At 43.9% G+C, this 23,885-nt stretch overlaps 1 protein-coding gene across 2 annotated transcripts in view; it reads left to right on the top strand.

Annotated features, from left to right (window-relative positions):
• galnt9 (polypeptide N-acetylgalactosaminyltransferase 9) overlaps nt 1-23,885 on the top strand; it is a 116,672-nt gene that overhangs the window by 50,076 nt on the left and 42,711 nt on the right. For both annotated transcript variants that reach the window (XM_064353700.1, XM_064353699.1), the window contains exons 3-4: nt 12,266-12,432; nt 18,058-18,232. In XM_064353700.1, the coding sequence (XP_064209770.1) occupies nt 12,266-12,432; nt 18,058-18,232 (342 nt within the window). The remainder of the gene's footprint in view (nt 1-12,265; nt 12,433-18,057; nt 18,233-23,885) is intronic.

Below are 23,885 nucleotides of genomic sequence, written 5' to 3'. Positions count from 1 at the left end.
ACAAGAGACACGGTGATTGCAGGGATCTCTTAAACAAAAGCTAACCGTTTTCTGTGTTCTTAACCTAAATAAGCCCGTAACACAAGGGGGTTAGAGGAGGGGGAACAAAAATAAAAAGAGAGAGAAAGAAATTAGAGGCTTTTGTTTGGTTTGGATGATGCTAGTTTATATTCCGTGCTGGTAAATGAAGATAAGCTTGCACTACCGCTAGCTATAATCGCAATGACATTAGCTGAAACCGGTACTTCTCAGGCAAATGTATATTACTCTTTGATTAAAAAAAGAAAGTTTACTGTGAGTTTCTGCCCCTTCAGATTTTACTTTGTGAACTTTGAAATGAGTTTCTATTTAAATGGTTTAGCTCTTCCAACTGAGTGGTTGCTGAACTAAATTATTTTTTCGTCTTGAAAGAACAGCAAAATGTTGCCCGTGCATCATGGTCTCATCAGCTATTGGTTTATTGATACTCCTGCTAGGACTACATTCATTTAATAAACAAGAGCGGGGAAAATCAATGCCATCAGTTGTGACTACAGTTCATGCAAGAAAACAATTACCTTTGTGAACCCACCAAGAATTTCTGTATGTGCAGTAAAACTTTCATTGATTAAGCAAGGCAAATGTTTGTATTTATCGGTTAAAGTGTTCAGGAATGCCAGTAAAATTTAAAGGTGAGGACAAGCTCTAATAGATTATATTGTATTTGTTTTTGTACAGTGTCCTATATTGTTAATGCAATGCTTATGAAACACATTCTCTTATTAAATGATATCACAAGCAAAGGCAAATCACAAGCTAAGGGTATTTATGAATGTAATTTGGCAACACGGGTGTGACCCTGGCCTGTGTCATTAGCTGGCTACCACTGGGTCACAGCGGTGGGGGCCAGAGGTGGAACGTCCAGGGGTCAGAAAGTAAAAGTCCTGCCGTGTTCTTCCTCCTCCCGTGAACTCGGCCAGCTGATTTCATTAATTAGCTCTACCTCCTGGCAGAGGAAGTGTGCTAAAGAGCAAATCCAGGCAATTGGAACAAAATACTGGGGAGGGTTTTCCACCCCTGGATTTTAGCCCGACAGGAATGTGCTGTTCGGGGGTATCCCTGAACCCAGCCATGAACAAGGTTTTCGCAGGTTACCAGTTGTGTGTGCATCTGAGAGAGATACTCTGGAGAATCGTGCTAGCTCTCCTGCAGAGCTGTGTGGTCTGTGCTGCAGAACTGTGCTGTGTGGTCTGTTCTGCAGAACTGTGTGGTCTGTCCTTCATAACTGTGCTGTGTGGTCTGTTCTGCAGAACTGTGTGGTCTGTAGTGTGGACAGCAGTGACAGGTGCTCAGGAATGTTGGAGGAGTGCATGTGCATCACCTATAGAGCTCCTTGCATAGGTGTGGGTGGCACAGTAGAAATTCAAATGAAGAAATGCCTAAAAGTAAAAAGAATTATTAAAAATAATAATAATACAGCCAAAGCTATTTAAACAGCATTATATTGCAGGATATAACTAATTTATTTTCATTAAAATCCTTGATGCATCATATCGTCGTCTAGAAAAAAAAACATAATAATGATTTCTTGTTTATTACCTGCAACAGCTCACAAAATATGATTTATGCGCTGAAGCTGTGTTTCGATATTTCTCATGTTTACTTATTTTGTAATGTAAATAGTTTTGTTTTTATTGCCACTGCATTGTGCAAGCTGTTTGTAGAAAATAAATATGTGAGAATATGGAAATTTATTTGGGTTCCCAGCAGTTTAATGGGATGCATGTAACATGTTAACCACTGCACCGCATAACAAAACAGACCCCTCGTTAATCTAATATAACTCCAATCATGGGGGTGTTCAGTTTTAATTAACCTTTATCTGTGGCGCGGTTGTACAAGACGTGTGAGATCACTTCTAATTAAAGGACAGCGGACGGTGAAACGTTACCGCGTTACGGTAAATCAGCTCGTACAGAGGACACGCGGTCCCCATCGAACTCGTACGTACTCTGTTAAGAGTTGAATTAACACCGGACGTTTTACTGCGTTTCTGCTCGAGGAGAACAAACGGTCACATCGACCGCTGAAATTATCAACCTCTGGTTTTTGTCTTGGAGGTCAGGTGCCGTTGATTTCCCCCTTTCTTTCGATGCCGATGTAACACATACAATGTGGGGCAAATTGTTTTCTAGTACGCATTTCCTTTCAGCCACTGTTCTCTAGACAGGGGGAGTGTAACCAACTGGCTGCGCAAGTGGCTAATTGGCTCCTAATTGCACAGGAATTATTGAACAGAGCTCCTTGATGACTAGGGGGCTAATAAATGGTCTTCATATCCCACCCGTGCCCATCTGATATAATATTGATTCCTCCTCTTTGCTTGGGTTGGAAAGCCCCGTCTAACCAACCATTAATTTTAATTACATCCACTAGCGACTCACGCTACGCTTCACAGTAACGATGGGCTCAGCTTTCAGAAGGCCACAGTGGAGAACTAAAGCAACCCCCCCCCTCTCCCCACCCCCCCCCAATCTGAATTCTCTCAGCAGCCTCTCACAGTTTCATGCAGTTTTTTGAATATAAATTATGAATATAAATATATATATTTGAATATAGATTATGCCATTTGCCTTCCATGCGAGTCGATTTATTTGGGATAATCACATTTGTTAGATTGTGTTTTTTTTTTTTTGCTTCAAAATAATTTCCTACGGATAAAGATGAATGCATATCCATGTGCATTTAAGGTGCTGGCCAGTATATTTGTAAATATATGTATGCAATTATGTTACTTGTAACTGTATGTATGTATGCAGTTTGTTTCAGTGTAATTTCTTATTCTCCAATTCACATTCAGCCAGAAGCGGTGGTTTAGGAAGTGTAGTATTACAGTAAGTGAAGTACTTAATATGAGGTCCTGTAGGTATAGTCACGTGTGCAAAATTTGCAGTAGTTTCACTGCACTCTTCTGAACTACAGTTGCATAAACACTGAATAAATTCACACATTAAATTCACATTTGGGTGCATAAGGTTTTGTAATTCGTGACGGAATACATTTTGATGAAAACTGACACATTTTTTGTTTTTGCCATCTCTGCTGTGGTTTTTGCAAATTTGAAGCGTGACAATATTCACAAAATGAACTGAATCCTGCGCCAAACTGGGGAAAAAAAGTTTGCTGTGCTGGATTTTTATTTATTTATTTATTTTTCCAAACAGAAATTCTCAACAGGCCCCTGAGAGATCGAGGCGCAAAATGATTCTGGACAAACTGGCCAAAAAAAAAAAAAAAGAAAGTATGCAATTTCGCCGTTTTCTCGAAACACGGGACGCTATAAATCCTCGCCATCGGGGAAAGCGGGAATGGCAATCGCTTCCGTTGTCTTCCCGGGAACTTCTGGGTTATCTGTCACTGCGCGGAGTCTCCAGAAGCGCCGGCCCGGCCGCCCAACGTTTCATTTCCCAGGCCTTCGATACCGGCCGGATGGGATCGCGCGGGGGCTACCTCGGCGGCCATTTTGGAAAATAAATGGCTCGCACCCCCCGGCCATCGCTCGGGTAGGAGACCGCCTGGAGATCATCTCTTCTGCGGGCCGGAGAAATGACACAGACGCAAAACAAAAAAAATAAATAAAAAAAACGGTTTTGAGCGAGAGAGAGAGAGAGACCAGATTGGATGGCGGAGGAGGCGAGAGCCTCGTTCCCCGTCGCGGGTCGCCCCCCCACGGGGTTATCTCAGGTTAATGTAAAAAATTTCACCACCCCCGTACCGTCCCCATCCCCGTCCCCGTCCCCCCCCTGCAAATAACGCGGCCGGTGAGGGATGATGAACTGCCGCGGCGTCCGCGGACGCTAGCAGGTGACCGCGCGAGTGCGGCGGGGGGGAATACGTCTTAATCCGGCGCTCTGTTTCTGTCACCGCTCGTTCCCGGTCAAATTATGATAACTTGGCGGTGAACTCGCCGCCATTACGACCAGATGAGTCGATCCCTCATCCCGTTACGGGGGGGGGGGGGGGCCGCAAGTCCTCCCCCGTTCTGTCCGACAGGCACAAATTTCGGGTTGAGCGATGGTCGGGACTGCGTTCAGTAACTGGGGCAGAGGAAGTGCTGTATCACTTTCCAGTTTCGACAGTAATAGGTTTGGCCATAAACTCCAGTCTGTACTCTTTTTTTTTTTTACGGAGTTTTTACAGTTTTTTTTTCCCCCTGCAGGTCTAATTAGGATTTATCTCACACTCAGAGGCTAAGGGGTTGCTTTAAGGCCAGTATGGCAAATTATGTTTTAACATAGTTTTTCGCATGACCATAGTTTTAGCATGACCTGTTTTAATAGAACTATGTCAGCTTTTAAAAATTCATTGAGAAAATGTCTTTTTTTTCCTCCCTCCTGACGTTATGCAATAAAGAGGACACTAGTGGAAAAACAGGAGCGAAGACGCATTATTCTAGAGATATTGCTTTCTGGAATACCTGGCCTGGCCGATTTTCAGACAGGGGTATTTGAAATTCAGAAACGCGTCATTTCTTGGAAATGATATTTCTCTGTCTCACCGGTTCTTTGTTCTTTGTCCTCGTGTTCATATTGCATTCTGAAAATGAATTCTGTAATCTGCGGTCGACATTCATTCTTTGCCTCCGCAACCTTTATGATTTGGTTGGCATGCAGTCGTCAGTATTTTGCAAGGTGTCCTTTAAGCATTGTGATTTATATGGTGCCATGGTTACGGAGATGGCTATGGCTGTGGAGCACAGGAGGAGAGGTGGGAATACCTTGAACAGGTCTGTAAGGGGGCCTCAAAGAATATGAGACCATAGGACTGTCTATGGTGGCCTGGGGTGGTGGGGCCCAACTTGAGATCTTTCCATGGGGACCAAAAATCCCTGTCTCAGCCAAATTAAACCCCCCACTCTCCCTTGGGGCGGGGGGGGGGGGGGGGGGGGGGGGGGGCAAAGCCAGTGATGTCCCGCTATTGTGGGAACAGTTTGGGAATAACACAGGCCAGGGTCATTGGGGTCTGCCTGAGCTACTGTCAGAAACACTGTGCTTGCGATTGCATTTAATAAGAGAAAGTGTTTCATAATCATACTAAACATACACACAGTACAAACAATATAGAGCACTGTCCCATTCAGTGCAATTATAATTTTGTCCCTTTGTGCAGTACCTTTCAGTTTTACTGTCAATCATGCACACTTTCACACATAAATACACACATTCAAGGTCACTTTACTGTACGTGTTTACACCGGTGCACTGGTGTCAGCCCATAATTTATCTAACTAAACCAGTGGAGTAAAGTTAATTCCCTCTTGGGTGTGAAATCGTTTCGGGTTTTGGTCTCTGTTTCTTAACAAAAGGACGATAGGCCCCGTGGCTTTCCATGACCCGGGTTGCACTGTTTGCCGAGGCCAGGAGAGACTTCAGAACAATGGTAACCAAGCCTGTTCCTGGAGGTCGTCCTCTAGGTTTTCATTTCAACCCCAATTTGGTACACCCGACTCCACCAATTAGCTGCTCAATGCAGACCTTTAGCTGTTGACTGAGGTGTGGTTTGTTACAGTAGATCTCTAAGAACAGGTCTGGTTACCACTGCTTTAGAACCCCCTCTCATTTAAAGAATAACAAATCTTTGAAAAACTGTTTCAGACATTCACCACAATAAATATCATCGCTGACAATAATAACGATGACAATAATGGGAGAATAGCAGTAACTGAGTAAATCTCTGCAGTTATTCTATGCCTTTGATGTCCAGTGATTGCTGGTAAAATGAACGACTGCAACATTCTTGTGCCTGGTATGTGAGTCAACCGCCATTTTTTTTTTTTTTTTGAACCTTTGGATTTCATTAGCAATTCTCCCGTTTTTCATCATGTAGTCAGACAGGAAACACACGATCGGCAACTCAAAACACACCACACACTGGATTATCTATTCTCTAATATCTCTGCATAAAAGGCTATTTCTCTTCTGTCGAGGAAATGTTTATTTAAAAACATCCGTGTGTACATTCATTTTCAAAGTCAGCGGAGGAGGAAAGGGGAATCGTTCAGCAGTAAATAAAATATGATGGTGAGTAGGTTTGTTTTTGAAATATCATACTGCTGCTGCTTTTTTTTGCCAGTTCGTACGTGAAAACATAAGTTTATAACGAGTACATATTATGTTGCATTGATTTTTAGCAAAGTATTTATGCACTCTGAAATGAAATGCCTATTTCTCAGTGAAGGACGTCTTGAATCTGTTTTGCAATTAAGCATATCAGATGAAAAGTTTCTCAGGCTTTCTGTGAAAGTTGGTGAGATTTCAGATTGAGTTGAGTTGAGTAACGGCCCTTTAGATCTTCCCAGGACCAGGGAGAGGATTGTTCTTCTGATACATTTGCCCAGCAAAAAGGAGGTGTAGTACAGCATCTTCACTTTGAAAAGGGAAGAGAGATAAGCGCAAGCATTCGTCTGGAAGTTGAAATAACTTCTTTTTCAGCGGCCTTGCGCAGAAGCGCAATAGTGCAGACGGTCCCCTGATTGAACTTTTTCCGGTTGTCGTGAGTAGATCATCCATGAGCTGTCGATGCACGAGTGCTGGTTAGGGTTAGGGTTAGGGCGAGGGCGAGGGCGCTAGCGTGCTAGCGTGCTAGCCTGCGGGTTACGAGTGCGTTTGTCCACGGAGGCATGCAGTAAGGAGAACGCCGCACAGCGTGTTTGTAGATGACGGATCTAACGCGAGAAAAGCTCTCAGACGAAAGGCTGTGAGTAGTGCTATCTTCCCAGGCTAACGTGCTGTCCACCCAGGCTAACCGTGCTATCTGCCCAGGCTAACCGTACTATCCGTCCAGGCTAACTGTGCTGTCTGCCCAGGCTAACCGTGCTATATCCGCCCAGGCTAACCGTGCTATATCCGCCCAGGCTAACCGTGCTATATCCGTCCAGGCTAACGTGCTAACGTCCAGTGCAGGAAGACGGTGTATAAGAAACATACCGAATGCGCAATTTGTGCAAGCATCAGTTAACTGTGAGGCTGTGGTGACATGCTGAGTGCCATCTGGTGCGAGCATATTCCAGCCCACCGCCAGGCTTAGGCTCAGGCTCACAACAGAGACTCTGAGCACCTCATATTTATGGCTGACCATGTTTTGCACGGCACACCATAGAGACGCTCATTATTTAGCTTGTGTTGTTTAGTATTGTTTAGCCAGTTACAGCATGTAGCCAGTAATTCATTTCAGGGGGAGGGCAGCTGAGCATAATTGGTGCAGTATCATAACGAGGAAAACTGTTTCCTGGCTATCTTGTCATTGCGCAGAAGGAAGGTGTCTATGCACAGAGGAAATACCTTTTCAGCTGTTGCCTCAATGACCCTGGGCCAGTGGTATAGCCCCAAATTGAAACTGTAGACCAAGCAAACTTTTTAGTCCCGGCCTTTTTCGAGGGCCACCCGTGCCCTGGGGCCCTCAGTAGTCAGTTGCACTATACCTGCACTATACGCTGTGATGCCCTAGCTCTCAGCTCCAGAGTTAACTCCCACGCCATCCCCCCCCCCCCCCCCCCCCACCATCATTCGAGAGAGCAACTTTCCCTCAATTCTGACCGCAATCAGTTTTGCTATCAGAATTACACAGGGGGTGGGCGGGGGTTCAGTCCCGAAAAACCCCTTCCTTTGCAGGAACTTGATTCAACTCAACTGAGTAATGTTCTGTCATGAGCTGCCAGTGGCAAGCTGTCTTAAAGAATGAGTGTTTGAAATGCTTAGCATGCCTGTAAGATGACTGGACAGTTCTGGTGATAAACTGAAATACAGTCTTTGTTATTTGAAAACACTGCATGTATTTGTGACCATTAAAAGGCCTTTATTCTGTATCCCAGTCAGTTGAAAAAATAAAAAATAAATAAATGAAGCTTCTCCTTCTCCATTTTCCATGTCCAGGCCATCTCAATCTCCATTTCAAAACCACTCGTCTTAAGATGTTGTTGAAATCTCCGGGTTATGTCGCAAATTTACCTTTTCCTGAAAGTCAAGAGCGCGTCCTGCTGAGTGGTTTATGGGCTCGTAAAAGCTTTAGTGCTCTCCCTATATAAGAATCACATTTGCAGAATGCGATTGGATCCTTACAAGTGCCAGAATCCTGTAAGCGAAGTATTTTATTGGGGCTTCTAATGGTTTTGTCCCAAGGGCTCTTCATCATATATCACTGTATGAGATCATTTCAAATGTAACCCCCCCCCCCCCCCACCAGCCGCCCCCCCCCCCACCCCACCTCACCTCACCCCTTTCAGCGAATGTATGTACTTTAATACCTTAACTGTTTTATCGATCCATAGAAAGCAGTTTTCTCAATTACTTCACGCCGAAACACTGTATCGAATGCCACAGTTATCATTAAATGATTAAATTTTAGAAATGTGGTCCCTGCCTACAAATGTGCATGTGAGCTTTTATGCACACCGTGTCATTTACTCAGAGACAGTTGGAAAGTGTGGTTGGTAAGATGGTTCCTGGGGGATGTAGTTTTATGACCTCCTTAGAGCATTGCATCTTTATTTGGTGATTGAGAGGGGAAAAAATGCTATGGGTTCATTTTTTTTATTGCTTTGGAGGTATTTATTTATTTATGCTTCTTCCCTTTTCTCCCCAGTTTGTAGTGACCGTAGGTCTGTTTTTTATCTGGAACACCTCAATAACAGGCTTAGCTGAAGCTTGGCTGTTCACTCATCAATAATTTTCAGCTGAGTGCATCATGGTGGACATGAATGAGATAATACAAAAAAAAATTACAATATAATGCCATTGCATACACTGCACTTGCAACATATGATCACCATAAGAATTTCAGGTTTCAAATATTTCCATAAATAGTTTAGACAGTTTGAGGAGAAACATTTAGATGTTTTATACGGAAGCCATGATAAATGCGTCTTTTTTTCTTTAGTATTGGAAGGCCAAGCAACCCAACACCAGCCACCACTTACAGTTGATTGTGATCAGCGCCTGGAAAGTGGCCGTTTTGGCTGTTGCAAGGTCACTTCCGTGGAAGGACCAGGTTGAATAGGACAGCTGAATCTTCTCAGCCGTAAGAGTCTCATCAGCTAGAGAGGGCGATGCTTATGAATTTGGAAAAAGAATGTTGTACTGTACGTTGGGTAAAAGCACTCGAAGCTGCACCTGTCGTCAAATTCAAACAAGGTGATTGTTTTTGGCTTTGACCTCGGCAAGGTCGAACCCATTAGACGCAGCGCGGTGCCAGACATTAGTGTCATGGGGAGAGTAGGCGAATGAATTAAAAAGTAGAGCTCTGACTTGCGTCCAGTGACGGTGCATTAGTAGGATTCATCACAGAGGCATCTACCACTCCGTCTGTTGTCATTTTAAAAAGTAGCAGAAAGCAAGGAAGAAAAAAAAGAGGTGTGTTTCAGCCGCACAGAATTTTACATTGAAGGGGCATGAAGATGTTGTGAAATGTTTTTCCACGTCGCCATTATGATGTATCTGATGTTCCTTTTAAGGTTTAAGAAGTGCTTTTGAGGGGAAAAAAAGATTTGTTTTTAAAATAAGGACTGATTTTACTGAATTGATGCATATACAGTATATAAGCTGCATAAGGTCTGCTATAAATAGCCATCAGGACTCATAGCCTTTAGTGACATGTTCTTGAGATCATGTAATAAGGTATTTGTATTGTATTGTATTGTATTGTATTATATTTGGTGGCCAATCAAAGCTGGGTGCTTTTGTTAATGTTGATCCACAGCTTGGCATATTATTTGGCTGATTGCAGGAAGAATTGTCAGAAGTGTGGAGGGCTATAGGAACCAAAACTGGGGCAGCAAGGCCACATTTATTTGTTCATTTGTTCATTTATTTAACGGGGACAGTATACAGATAATTACAGTGATTAATGCAATGAGGATTTCATACGTACACATTCATAATACATCATGGTGAAAACATTATTAGTAAAGGACAAATATTATAGTACAATTGTACATTTGCCCGTTTTTGCTTAATATATTTGCCTATATATCAGACTTGCCAAGCAGGCAATTATATGTTAAGAAAAAATGTTTAAGTATATAATTGTATTATGATTGTGAGCCAAGTCAAGATTCTGTCGTTTTTTTGTAATATTTAGACCCTATTTATGACTATCTGTGAAATATTATTACTTGTTAATATTTCACTTTTAAGTCACGCTCACTGTACTGCAGAAAGGCATAGCATATAAATGCAGACTGCCTTCAGAAGGTTCGAGGGATTGCTCTGTGACATCTTTGAAAGGGGATGGGCGGACTGAACATGGAGATGTTGACGAGGTACACACGGTTGCTATAGGAATCTGGCAGTGCCGTGTGCCGCGTGCGAGCGGGAGACTTGGCAGCCGGCGGTAGCTGTACTGGAAGACGCCACGTTGCCATGAGAACCCAATCAGCTGGGGGGAGCAGCAATGCATTGTGGGATCTTAAAATAAATATGCACACCACATCCCTCTCCCCCCCCTCCCTCCATGTCTCATCCTGTGATATGGGGGGTGGGGGGTGGGTGTGCACTCGTACCATGTAATTCACCTCATTAAATGGTTCATTGAAAAGCAGCAACATGATTCCAGTCGCTCCTCCCCTGGGCCGGTTTCCATGACGTTCTTGGTTAGAGGCCCAATCAGAGCAGCCCAGTTGTTGTCTTTTTTTCTTTCTGAGATCCGGCCTCCTCGCTCTTCGGGATTGGTCCACCCCTCACCTCTGACTCAGCAAGACAGCCGGCCCATGCGAGGTCTCAGGGCCCACCGGCAGGTCCGTACCTCAACTGCTCGGCATTCTCCGAGAAGCCCACGCTTTGCTGGAACCTTCCGCCAGTGGGCTGCTGTTGCGCTGATCCGCGAAACGCTGGCGGGCACACAGCAGCGCCCCACGGCGGACCCAGTGTGGGCCACCGCATGCTTGCCAATTGGGGGGGGGGGGGGGGCGTACAGGGGATGGGGGAACGGTGAGATTCCGGCTTCGCCTCACGACCGCGAATCAAAGCACACGCTCAGATGAAAAATGGATTTTCCTCCCAGATGCACAGAGACAGGGAGGAGTAAGCGAGGAGGCCCCCATGCTTTTATAACGTGAACGTAACGAGAAAGTAGGTAAAACCGCCTTGGCTTCTGGGTGCTCCTCAGTGTGTTGCGTGTACGCATTCCGCATTCCACCCGACTGTTGACGCGGTGCGTTTAGTAAAAGTGAATCATTAAGCAGCGGCGCACATGCTGTGATCCTCCTCTGGGCCAGATCCAGGAGCGTCTCCATTTCACTTCATTGCCTTGCCCAGTTATATATCTATTGCATGAATAATTAAATGTATTAAATTATTTATTTGTTATATCGGTTCCGCGTCGTTGGTTTTGTAGGTCGCGCCGCATTAACCGCGCTTTGGAGCGCGAGCTCGCCGAACCGTCCGAGATCGCACGCGACTGAACTTCCGGGGCCCTTTCCGGGAAAAGGGAGCGGTGCGGTTCGCTGACCGTTGGCAACGGTTACGCACACACGGCTCCATTCTGGCTCGATTTCGGCAAACAGTCGGTAATTCAATTACATGGCAAGCTTGCTACGTCTGGTGCTTCTGGCGAATGACATAAGTCCCTTCCAGGAGGTGTCAGCACAGACACCAATACATCGACACGGCAAGCTGTGCCTGGCCTGAGGTTGGGCCCCTTCTGGTATATCCTCCTAACACCAGGCAATTCACTTTTGTTCCCTGTTGGACTTAATCTCCAGAACCAGACATTCTACTACGCTGAAACCTACACTACAAGGCACATTCAAAACAAATAAAATAAAAAAACATCTATATTATATATCTATATATAATATCTACATTGCAACATGTTTTTGTCATCCAAATCTGAATGTTTTCATTCAAAAAAAATGGCAGTTGATACGACAGAGCCTTGTTTGCTAGATGAGGTCTGGCTGTGGCTCAGGCCTGGGTACACATTACATTACATTACAGGCATTTAGCAGACGCTCTTATCCAGAGCGACTTACACAACTTTTTACATAGCACTTTACATTGTATCCATTTATACAGCTGGACATATACTGAAGCAATGCAGGTTAAGTACCTTGCTCAAGGGTACAACGGCAGTGTCCTTACCCGGGAATCGAACCTGCGACCTTTCGGTTACAAGCGCAGTTCCTTACCCACTGTGCCACACTCCGACCTATACACGTGTGGCATCTAGGCCGAATGACAACAGTGGACTATCGGGGTCGTTAAATAATCACGCTTTGTTTTTTTTTTCCGCAGGTGCAAGCAAATTGCCTACCCCGACGACCTTCCGCAGATCTCGGTGGTCTTCATCTTCGTGAACGAGGCCCTGTCGGTCATCCTGCGGTCCGTCCACAGCGTGGTCAACCACACCCCCGCTCACCTCCTGAAGGAGATCATCCTGGTGGACGACAACAGCGACAGCGGTAAGGGCGACGGCGAGCTCCCTCCACCGTTACGACTCGCCTACTACCGCCCTGCATGGGCACCACGTTGTTACGGCAACGAGTAACACGGGAAATGGCAGGCTTGCGTTGGCAGCAAATCACTAGATTGCTACTAGCAGCTTCACTACCATAGCTAGCTAGTATTTACATGGCAAGTTGGTTAAATAAAACCAAATATAACAACAAAAACATTTAGACAAACAAAAAAGGCTCATCAAAAGGCTGTGTGTACACTTAGATTTTACCTTTTAACTGTGCCAGTTGCCAGTCTGTTTACTGGATGACAGATGGTGCCATATCATTGGTACACAGAAGTTTGCTTGAATTAAGTGTTTCTACTCTTGTTTTTTTAATTACTTTTTAGACATAATTCTCCTAAAGCTCCAACAAACAAAATAAATCACCGACAGCAGCAGGAGAAAAACAAAAAACATAAAATATATTGACACTGAATTAGCGGCACCATATATTTACCCAGATGAGGCAAAATCAGATTTAATGTTTAAAGTCCTGGTCTTGAGACCATCCTAACAACAACAACAATGAAAAAAATTCCAACTTTAAAGGGGAAAATAGGTCACCCACATTTGTACTGTGTGGAGGCTGCATTGTGTTGTATTTCATCATTTATCTGCAAATAATATTGAGCACAAGGTTACTTTTACTTTTCATGGATAAAGCTGCTATAGGTATATAAAATTACTGTACTGATGTTATAACTTGCTTTTTACTAATTGGTTGTATACTAATGAGAAAGAAAGATAAGGTAAAAAAAATACACTGATTTCATTAATGATTTTAAAAAAATATTCAATGGACATTTAATAAGTTATTCTCCAGGGGGCAGAGCAGGAAATGACCGACAATAAAGCACTCGTTTTTAATAATGGAGCCATATTTGTACACATTTAAATTTTCAAGTGTTTAATTGCTGTCAGAAATGGGCACTTACACAGTCTCCAGTGAGTGGGTTTATGGGTAATTACATTTTTTTAACGGAGAAAACCATCCTATACTGCGAGTGGGTGCTTCAAAGGCTCTCTGAATGTTCGGCTAGCTCGTCGAACGTCTACATAAAAAATAAAAAAAGCTCAAAAAGCCCTACATCTGAAGCGCGAGAGCATGAACGACATCGGCCATTGCTGAGTATCTTGACTGCGGATATGAAAGCGCTGATTCCAGTGTACTTATACAGTGCGAGAAGGTTCGTCATCCCTGGAAAGGAATGTCATGAACCACGAAACACGTCGGAAAAGCCCCTTGTAATTAAATCCCTGGGGTGTTTGTTTGCCTTTTTTTCGTGGTCACTGGTCCATCGAAGAACAGGGAGGCTTTATTCCGTTATGACACCCGCTTACCGTAGGTAGCTTCGGTTTCCACTGATTTGGCCTGGAGAGAGCAACCCCATAAAGACAACCCCGTGCAGAAGGGACCGTCAGATCTCTCCCCCGGTTTTCCTCTTGCCAAATGAGACAAAGCCGAATCAATGCGGTGGTGAATCTGTGTGTGCGGTCGCTCGCGGAGCGGAGGCAGAGGAGTGCATTCCCTCGAAAATAGATTGGCAGCATTTTTATTTTGTAACCTTGATATAATTAGCCCGGTCCCTGGACGTGCCTCGGAACGTGAGCTCGTATTTTTTCTGAACCCTGCGACTGTAATTATGCATTGCTGTTTGTGTGTGTGTGTGTGGATAGAGAGAGAAAGGGTAAGAGAGAGAGAAAGGGGTAAGGGAATGGAGTGGTAGAGAGCCTGGGGGGAGTACACTTGGATGCAGCAAAGATTTTAAAAAAATAACAGCGAAAAGATGAGACCTGTCCTTTGGTGAACCTTTGTGAACAGTCTCCACGGTGATGCCAGTTGAAGTTCCTCCACAACTGCATGGCCCGTGGCTCCCAGAAGCTTTCTTGTTTCTGAAGAGTTACAGTGAACCAGATTCCCACTGACACTTGGCCCTACATCACTAGGTGTGGACTGGGGGAGGTCCATCTCCCTGGACAGGCTAAAGGGAGGGGGGGAAGGGGGGGTGACAATAACATCTTAAAAGGGGACATTGGTTGAAACATGTGGCTCAGTTCATAAGATGGCTGACTCACGCGATATACAAATCCCACAACCCCAAACCCGAGCTCCCGCAGCTGGAGGTTGGATCCCCCCATGGCACCTTCTGCCCTGTCATCCCTTCTTCATCTGTTACCATCTCTGCTTTCCCTCCATCTGAATGAAGCAAAAAAAAAACAGAAAAGCATGACGATCTGCCCGCTCTCCTTAAAAAGAAAAAACTTTTTTTAGAGTCCACATTGGCCCATTCCGGGATCCCAAGAGAACCTTTTAAATGGCTGACGATTCATGACATCAGATGGTGAGACGCGGATGTCAGGCGTGGTGACTTCGCCGCCTTTCTTTACTGGCACTGATGTCTGCGAAGGGCATTTTGTAGGAGTTTTATCTATTGGAATGTCTTCTGAGGGCAGCAGTAGGTGTGATTGGTTCTTTCAGGCGCCCAATCAAAAAGGAGGAGGAGGTGGGGGTCATTATTCAACATGCCTGGACAGCAGCTTCGTATCGCTGAAGCGTTATCCCATCACAGATTTAGTTTAGTGGTTAGTGTGATAGTTTTCCCTGCTGGAGGCCTGGGTTTGAGGCTCACTAGATCCTTTCTATTACTCTTTATTTCGCTCTCTATCAAAAACCTTCCACAGTTACACATAGCATAACATAACATAATGACAAGAACAGGCCATTCAGCCCAACATGCTCACTATTTTCCTACCACTAACGGCCCACCATTTACCTTCAAACTTGATAGTATCCAGCACCGTATCAGACTTGGTCTTGAAAACCCCCAGAGTTTCTGCCTCTGCTACATCTGCCACTACTACAAGACCTGGCAAGCTGTTCTACACATTTCCATTTATGCCCCTTGTTCTACTAACAGAAATTAACCTATTTTGGTTCACTTTGTTAATCCTTTTTATGAATTTAAATCACCCCTAAGTCTCCTTTTATTAAGCTTGAAGATTTTAATCATCTTAAGCATCTGTAACATCAAGATGCTTGATATTATTCAATTCAGTCCAAGAGAAGGGGCATTGGGGGAAGGTGATCTTAATTTCACGTTTCGTAATTTTAGTTCATTAATTGTAATTTCGGCGATGTCCCTTGTCTAATAAGATGCAAAAATGGGTTGTTGCCCAAATCTGATATCTTTACATCTTAATGGGAGATCAGGCTTGCGCTTCCTACTGCAAATGACCCCGCCTCCTCCTTTTCCTGATTGGCCACTTGTTAGAGCCAATCACATGCAAAGCTACTCTCAGAAGGTATTCGGATGAATGAAAGGCCTACACGTGTCCAGGCACTGGTCCTCTGATGCTCAAAACATGAACATGCAGGTCGACTGCTTGACCTTTCATCACTTGCTTGTCTTGTCTCCTCCTGTTGAGCATTTGCCCAGAGAAATGACTAGAAGAACAATAAGTGAACATATCACCCCCCCACCCCCCACCCCCTTCTGCCCCCCTCCCCACCCCACCAATGTAGTAAGCACGGTTAGGCATCTGTTTGCAGCTTTCTGTGCTGTGACATTTCAGAGAGCAAGTTTGACATTTAACAAAAATAAAATAAAAAAGTGCCATTTATCTTTGAAGAAGCTTGAGAGTGTGTTCCAAGCAGGGTAGTGTCTTTTACTGGTGTGAAAGGGGTACATGTCTGCAGGTGTTCCACTATTTTTTATTTTTTATTTTTTTCAGCGCGAACACATAATTTCACAAACCGCATGTTCACCTTCCTCTTATATAAAGGTTTAATGATCCTCAGAAATGAATTTCCCCCTAACATCGCAAGTAAATAGATTATATTTTAATTACATCCAAGGAAAAGCCGAGCGTATTAAACAGACCAGTATTTGTTTGACGAGGAAATTGAATTTAAATTGAGGTGTTTGGCAATCAACCAAGTCGCATTAAACACTCCGGTTCTCTTCCCTTTTAGGACTCGGAGTATTTAAAATTATTGCACTATTTATCTTCAGGCTTTCATTCGGCAGATATTTCTGCGCCAACGTTAGCTGCTTTTTTTTTTCTTTTTTTTTTGTGCGCTAGGATTTTTTTTTCCCCCCCGGCTTCACAGAGACCGTGGCTCTTATCTCCCTTTAAATAAATAAGGAGGCCTCCGTCTCTGTCATCATCATTCCTCTGAATCATAGTACTGCTGCCGCTGAAGAGGGGTCACGTGATCCAGCGGACCAATCAGCTGCTTCCCCTGCCGTTTGCCTGCATTCTTCTGTTATATCAGCAGCGTTATGGAGGAAGTCACACTGAACACGTTGGTATATTGATACTCCAAGGATTTTTTTTCAATTTCCTTCTAATGTTATGTATTACTTTTTGGCTTTGATTTATATCTCGTATATATTTTTATATGTTTCTCTGCTGGAGAACTTCTGAAGCTTATTCTGTGTATGTGTGTGTGGATGTGTGTATGTGTGTGTGCGTGTGTGTGTGTATGTGTGTGTGTGTGTGTGTGTGTGCACATGTCTGCGTCTTCTACCCATCTCACTTCCAATATAGCCTCTTATAATATTTTGGAATCACTGCATGAATTTTGCGGGAAGCTTTTGTCAAGTACATCCTAAAAAGAACACCAGCCTAACAGTGGATTCAAATTTTGGTGGATTCACAAATGTTTTTTAAGCTTACCAAAACATTATTCCATGTTTTATTTGTAGCTGAACCACTGCATTCCACGAGAACAGATAATATTTTATGACCCTCACTTTTCAGGGGTTACGTTTTGGGTACATTTTGTGCACACAACCACTGGACACGCTTACCCAAACAAGAAAGTACAAAATATGACAAAAGCCTCCTGAACTGTTTCTGATGATGGTATCTCCACTCTGACAGAAGCATAGACTGTGCTATATCAGCACAGTGGTGATTTATGGGAAACAGTAAAAAATCTGAACCAAGTGTCAAAACAGTTATGAAGCAGTTTTTTGTGATATTCCAAACAAAAAGTAAAACTATTTGAGACAGTGATCCATTTCCACCACCCAGGTGACCTAGCCTGGCTATGCCAGTATCTGGAAGACAGAGAGCCTTACTGTGATATGCATATCATGTTATTGAAAAACTGCGGAGAAGTTCTGTACGGCCTAACCTTCATTCAACCCACACGTTCATTTTGTTTCACAGAACTTCATACATTTTTATTACCTGTTGTTTTGTAGAACAGTGGGGAGTCATTGCTATAGCACGACACATACACACACAAATACACAAACACACAGACACACAAGCAAAACACAGATGCACAAACACATATCCAATGTTAATTCAGCTCTAACGTACGAGTATGTAAGAGTCCACATGGGGCCATATGTACTCTGTAAGATTTAAAACTGAACATTTTACTGTGCGCACACGCATACACGTACAGATAGAGTATATACAGTTTATTTTTCAAATTACTCATGCGAATTAATGGAACGCCTTTATTCAGTATTGGCAAGAGAGGGCAAAATGGACAGGCAACGTTACATTTGCGGAATTCTCATTAATCTCAAACTGGATGTCTGTGTCTCACCGGTGGGTCTTTCTGCAGTGGAGCTGAAGTTCAACCTGGACCAGTACGTCAACAAGCGGTACCCGGGCCTGGTGAAGATAGTCCGGAACAGCAAGAGGGAGGGGCTGATCCGGGCGCGGATCCACGGGTGGAAGGCCGCGACGGCGCCGGTGGTGGGCTTCTTCGACGCGCACGTGGAGTTCAACGCTGTCTGGTAAGAGCGGCGAGGGATCTTCCAGGCGAGGGTCGCCAACTTTGGTCGGCGGGCTGGAGTGGCATTTATTGTGCTCTTTGGGGTGGGGGTGGGGGTTGGTGCGGTGTGGCATATGCGCATTGGGCATCACAATTGAGAAGTGGACTGGGTGGGGGTGGGGGTGGTGTGGTTGGTGGACAGTTTGGTTAGTAGTAGTTAAAATTGTATAGTTAAAATTTGCTGAGACTGAGAACCCCTGTGCTACAGGGTGTGAGCTTCTGACCATTCCCCTGGATACGGGCCTCTACTGAACAAATTAATCAGTATAATTACAAAACTTCGACCTACTTACTCCTGACAAATTGCTTACCTTGGCCAGTGATGGCTCCACTGAAGGAATCGAGGAACGCTTTAATATCTCGGGGAAAATTGCCCTGAGCACCAGGTACCTTGTGAATTTGAGGTAGGTCCGGTATCTGATTTAACGTCAGACTCCGCCCCAGCCATGCTTAATTCTAATTAACGCGCCACAGTTATGGAAGATGACCTCCATCCCTAACTATGGATTAACAATTAATGACTCCTCCGTTTTGTTCCAGTACATGACTCTTTTTTTGGTTTAATCTGTGATTAATAAGCTTAGGAGCGGCGCGTGCTTTGATAGCGGATGAAGCGATGGCATCTGCGAATCGCTGAAATAGGTCACAGGAAAGCGGCGCTCCGGAGAAGCAAAATGTGCAAAAATAAGGGGGGGGTGGGGGGGGCGGGAGAGGGTGCGAAAAGGGCAGTGCTTTCTCTCTCTCTCTCTCTCTCTCTTCGACAGCCCCTTGGGGCTCCACCTAAGAGGCTTAATGAAATAACTTCAGAGGGCCTCAACCCAATTTCTGGTTGACGTCTCTGCTTATCGCAAAACAAGCAGCACAACTGGACATAATTGGCACCCAATTTGGGCCTGTCAGCACCCCGTGGACAGGTTTTAAGATGGAGTGCGCGCCGCCGGGTTGCTGAGGGTGCCGGAAGGTTCCGAGGGAAGAGGGGAAGCCTGGCCCCCGCTGGACTTCATTTCCGAAAGGTTGCTCAGAAGCTTTCACCATCCATCCCGCTCCGTCGTAATCAATGTCCCGGTCCAGCAAATAAGCGGTCATTTGGAAATCGACTAATCAGACCTAGATGGTTTTCGTCTAAGTCAGATTGGCATGGCTCCTAACTCAGGAGGAATCTCCCCCTTTTTTTTTTTGGTGAAAGGTTAGTCACCCCTTCCCCAGCACATTGAGTTGCGCCCGCTGTTGGAAATGTGCTTTATAAATAAAGTTTGATTGACTGATTGATTGATTGATTGATAGGTTGACAGTTTAACCCCTTAAAAAAGACTCAGAAGGCAATCTGAACCACATTTATAAAAATATAAAGAAGGCCTGTTTACCTTCTTAGAATGGTAGGGTCTGTAAGGTCATTCCAGGAAAAGTAATGAAATTTTATTCTGAATCTAAATCTAAATTTACTTTCAGGTTTTTTTCACTGCTCTTAAACTCAGGATAGGGTCACTTTTGACGCCAAGGACAACACTATGGTTAAGGGCAACTTATAATTAGGGCTACCAGTGAGCTTGTATGCATTTATGTAAGGATAAGAGTCCCTGAATTCATAAATGTAATGCAGAGCAATGTAATGTGATGGGAAACACAAGCAGAAATGGTTGTTTCACAGGGAATAGAGAATGACTTGTGATTTGTTGCTCGGTGAAGATAATTGATACCCCGGTGGTTCCCTCATCTGTTTCCCCATCTGCTCCTGTTCAAAAATGTATGTGCCTTCCTCAGCGCCCCCCCCCCTCACCCCCCCCCCCCCCGACCCTTTCACCTCCCTGCTACCTGCATTCATTATTCCTCATCTTCCCTTCTGTTCTTACCTGCCAGAATTCCTTTGAATTTCATATCCACCTGTCACCACGTGCCATGCGTGTGTCTTTCTGTTTGTTTGTGGAATTGTGTACTGGTGTTTTTTTTTGGGGGGGGGGGTGAGCTGGGGGGGGGGCACAACATTATTTTGTTTTATCAGAGGTATAGGTACAGGAAAAGGCAACCGGAGGTACAAATGAAATAATGGCTCTGGTTCTTTTTTCAAAGTGTGAAAACGGCATAAGGAACCAGGATGCTTCGCGTGGCCCAGGCATATGATTTGGATTATTGTGTGAAGTAACAATGGATTCCTTATTGTTTGCTTGTTTGCCACGTTAACCTTAAAGCATGTTCCATTTTGTATAAGCCGCATGCTTTTTTCAGAGGAAAAATCTGTGTATATATAACGGCAGAACTGTGTATGTAGAGACTGGGATTTTCTTCCTATGTGCTGCGATTATACAAAGTCATTCCTGCTGCATGTATACTTAAACATGCCTCTTGTTTATTCCAGTCTTCTTTATTCTAATTTTTCCCAGAAAATGTTTTTTTGGCAGCTCGGTATTTTGAAATGCAATACTTATGAACAAAGTGGAAGCAATAACTGCAGCCGGGTAGATTTAAAAAAGAAATTAATCACAGAATTAATATGATATGGCACTTGCAACTGAAATATCCTGTCCTCTTTATTCAGTTGAATTAACTTGATAAAAATTCAGTTGAGGGATGCAGTCCTCACGTGTGTCTCCTGGTGGTGCGCTGCAGGTAATGAGCAAGCTATACTTCTGACGAGCGTACTCTGGATTTGCGGAGAGAGTTCGCACCCCATGACCTCATTAAAACTACCAGAGCCCGGAAAAGCCAGCGCTAACCTATTCCCTCGCCCCCCCCCCCCCCCGAAATCGGGTCAGGATCTTAATTCATTCTGGTGCTGAAAGGTAAGCCTCTGTGCCGCTTCCATCACGGGGACCTTCTCTGAGCCGGAGCGAGCGTGTTGAAGCTTTGTGAAGGGAGTCCGCCTCGGCCCAGAGATAAGGACCGAGCTTCCGCAAGGTGATGTCGCTCCTGTGTGACTTAACCCCTTCTGATCCAGGGCGAAGCCGGTGCGTTCCGGAAGGGAGAAGACGGTGTAAAGGGGGGGGGGGGAGGGAGATGTTCGGACAGGGAGTGGTTCTTGGCGATCCTCGCCTCTGATTTCTGATCGTTTTCTATGGATTTTCAGGCGTTTCCCTCTGCTGAGTTCAGCCGTTTGTGGAACTGCCGTTGCGCTATTGATCTTCAAGAAGCCTTGCACCATCAAAATGCAATATTAATGAGGACAAAAGAATAACTCATACCTGAATAACATTTTTACAGTTGTGGTTTCAGGAGGACAATGTGAGCAGAATGATAAAAATTACTACATTATGTCAGTATTATGACATCTACCACAAGCTGTTAGGACTGGCTATACCTGTGTATGGCAGCTTGGCATAGCTGTAACACACTGTAATACCATATTTATGATGGTGTTGCATTAGTCTTATGGTGTACAGCTCCATAAGGGTTACTAGAAAGTAACCCTTTCTAGTTAAAGTACAGGTGTTTTCTTACAGAAGTTAAAGCAGGAATAATGCATTGTTCATTGAAATCACACCCTTTTTCATGAAGTGAAACATGGCAAATCCACTTCAGTTTTCAATTAAACCCCCTTAGCATCCAAATATTTAAAAATAAACAATACCTAAAAACATTTTGTTCCTGTTCTCAAATTGTGTGTCTCAGCCTCAGTTCTAGGGTCATCGGTGCATGCGGATTCTCTGTCCAACCATACTTCCAATTCTTCGAGTGTAACAAGCTGTTCATCGATCAAAACTATACTTTTAAGATGATTTACTCTCTAAAACCACTTTATGTCAGAAATAATTATATATGCTGCTAAAAAACATTCCCATGTTCATTTAAAGGCTGTCTAATCAATCATTTTATTTCTCAGAAAGCTAATGCATTTACTTTCTCTAATTTGTGCTGCGGTAAAATTATTCCTATGATGAAAAATGATTTTAGAAGTCACATGTTCAGTTGATTAATTGATATATTGACAAGTGAAATCAGCATGGGGTTATTAATGCAGGCTTCTGACCTATAACATTAAGCTACTTGTAAAATGAGTCTCTAAAAAGGCTTTAATGGTATTTATGAACAATAAACACATTTGATATTTTGACACATGAAAGATGAAATGTTTAGAAATGCATTTTTTTTTTCAGAAATATCAATATCGTTCATATGTACCTCATTGAGAGGCTGCCCATCCATAGATTGTGGCTTGGGTTAATGAATGAGCAGACCACGTCGGCAACATAAACGTGTACAAATAAAAGTGACTTTCATATTAATAATTTTAGAAAGGATATATCATTATTACTCAAGTATATGTAGTTGCACAGTTATAACACCTTAGTTACATGTAGTAGGATAGTTATTACACCTTAATTACATGTAGTTGCATTGTTACATCAGTCATAAGTAGTTGGATAGTTATTACATCTTAATTATATAAGAGTTACAGTAAAAAACAGTCAATGTAGACTGAAGGAAAATTAGCTACTTTGTGAGTAGTTTCACGAGAAATCATATAAATGACTACAGGACAATATGCATAGCTGGGGTATGTTCCTTTTTTTAGGTTTTTGAACTGCTTGCAGAGCATAGGTCAGCGATGAACTTCTACCTCTCTCTGACCTCTGCCCCTCACGCTAGGCATCGCCACGACCGGCTGTCCTGCCTCCATCTCATCTCTTGCTCTGTGTCACGCTCTGTGCCGTGCGGTCTTGGGTCTGCAGCTGTGGTGTGAACCGTCCAATCGCTTCTCGCGTCGTTTTTCCCCCGAAGGCATTTTAAACTCGGCGAATACGCGATTTTCTGTCGCAGCGCATGTACCTGCTCTCTACAGAGATGACCGTGAACAGATGTTCGCTACCATGCATTACAGCAAACATGGCGGCAAATATACGGCATGGAAAATATATTTTTAAATAGCAAATGATAGGATAGGGTATCACAATGAAACAGAAGGGCAGCAGATGTTTGAAGCGAGCCCATCTTTCCAGTTATGAATCTTTTACCGTGGTAAATGTCCATGAAAATTTCCCTGGGGATGAACCATCTGTGTCAGCTTTTTTTGCAGAGGTTGGCATTCCACCCCCCACCCCCACCCACCCCCCCACCCCGCAATTGTATAATGGTCTCAGCAAAGTAACTACCCCTCCACTCTCTGGCCAGCAATGACAGTGCTTGTTGTTGATGCTCATTCTCCATAAAATAAATAGCATTAAGGAAAGTATGTGCACTTCTAATGGGTACAGCAGACAGAAGAACCACGGTCCGGGGGAGAATAGTGCAGATAAATTGATATTTATTTGGTTTTTGAATGCCGCTGCTTTGTAATAATGGGCTATTAACGCGTGATGATTAATGGAAGCGGCGTGGGTGCTGAGCGCTACGGGAGATAAGACGCAGTCTCAGCCCCTGCCTTTAATGAAAAAACCCGCCGTCCCGCGTTCAAATCTTTGACCGTGTCAGAATGCGCAAACAGCACCTTTACCTCAGGTTACCCAGTAGCTAAAATATTTGAGTTCTCTCAGCGAAACACTCGCCCTTTACGCACCCCTCGCCTGTAGGTTGCAACCGTGAAATTTGTTTTTCGTGTTGCTGCGAAAAATCTTTTTTTTTTTTTGGGGGATTTTTTATCCTGATGCCACCTAACATGAAGAGCGAAAATCCACCCTTTGCTT

This window comes from Anguilla rostrata, chromosome 10 (genome assembly GCF_018555375.3).
Source record: "Anguilla rostrata isolate EN2019 chromosome 10, ASM1855537v3, whole genome shotgun sequence".
In the NCBI taxonomy this organism is placed as follows: domain Eukaryota; kingdom Metazoa; phylum Chordata; class Actinopteri; order Anguilliformes; family Anguillidae; genus Anguilla; species Anguilla rostrata.
The sequence above is the reverse complement of the archived record's forward strand: the minus strand, read 5'-3'. Positions and strand labels throughout refer to the sequence as shown.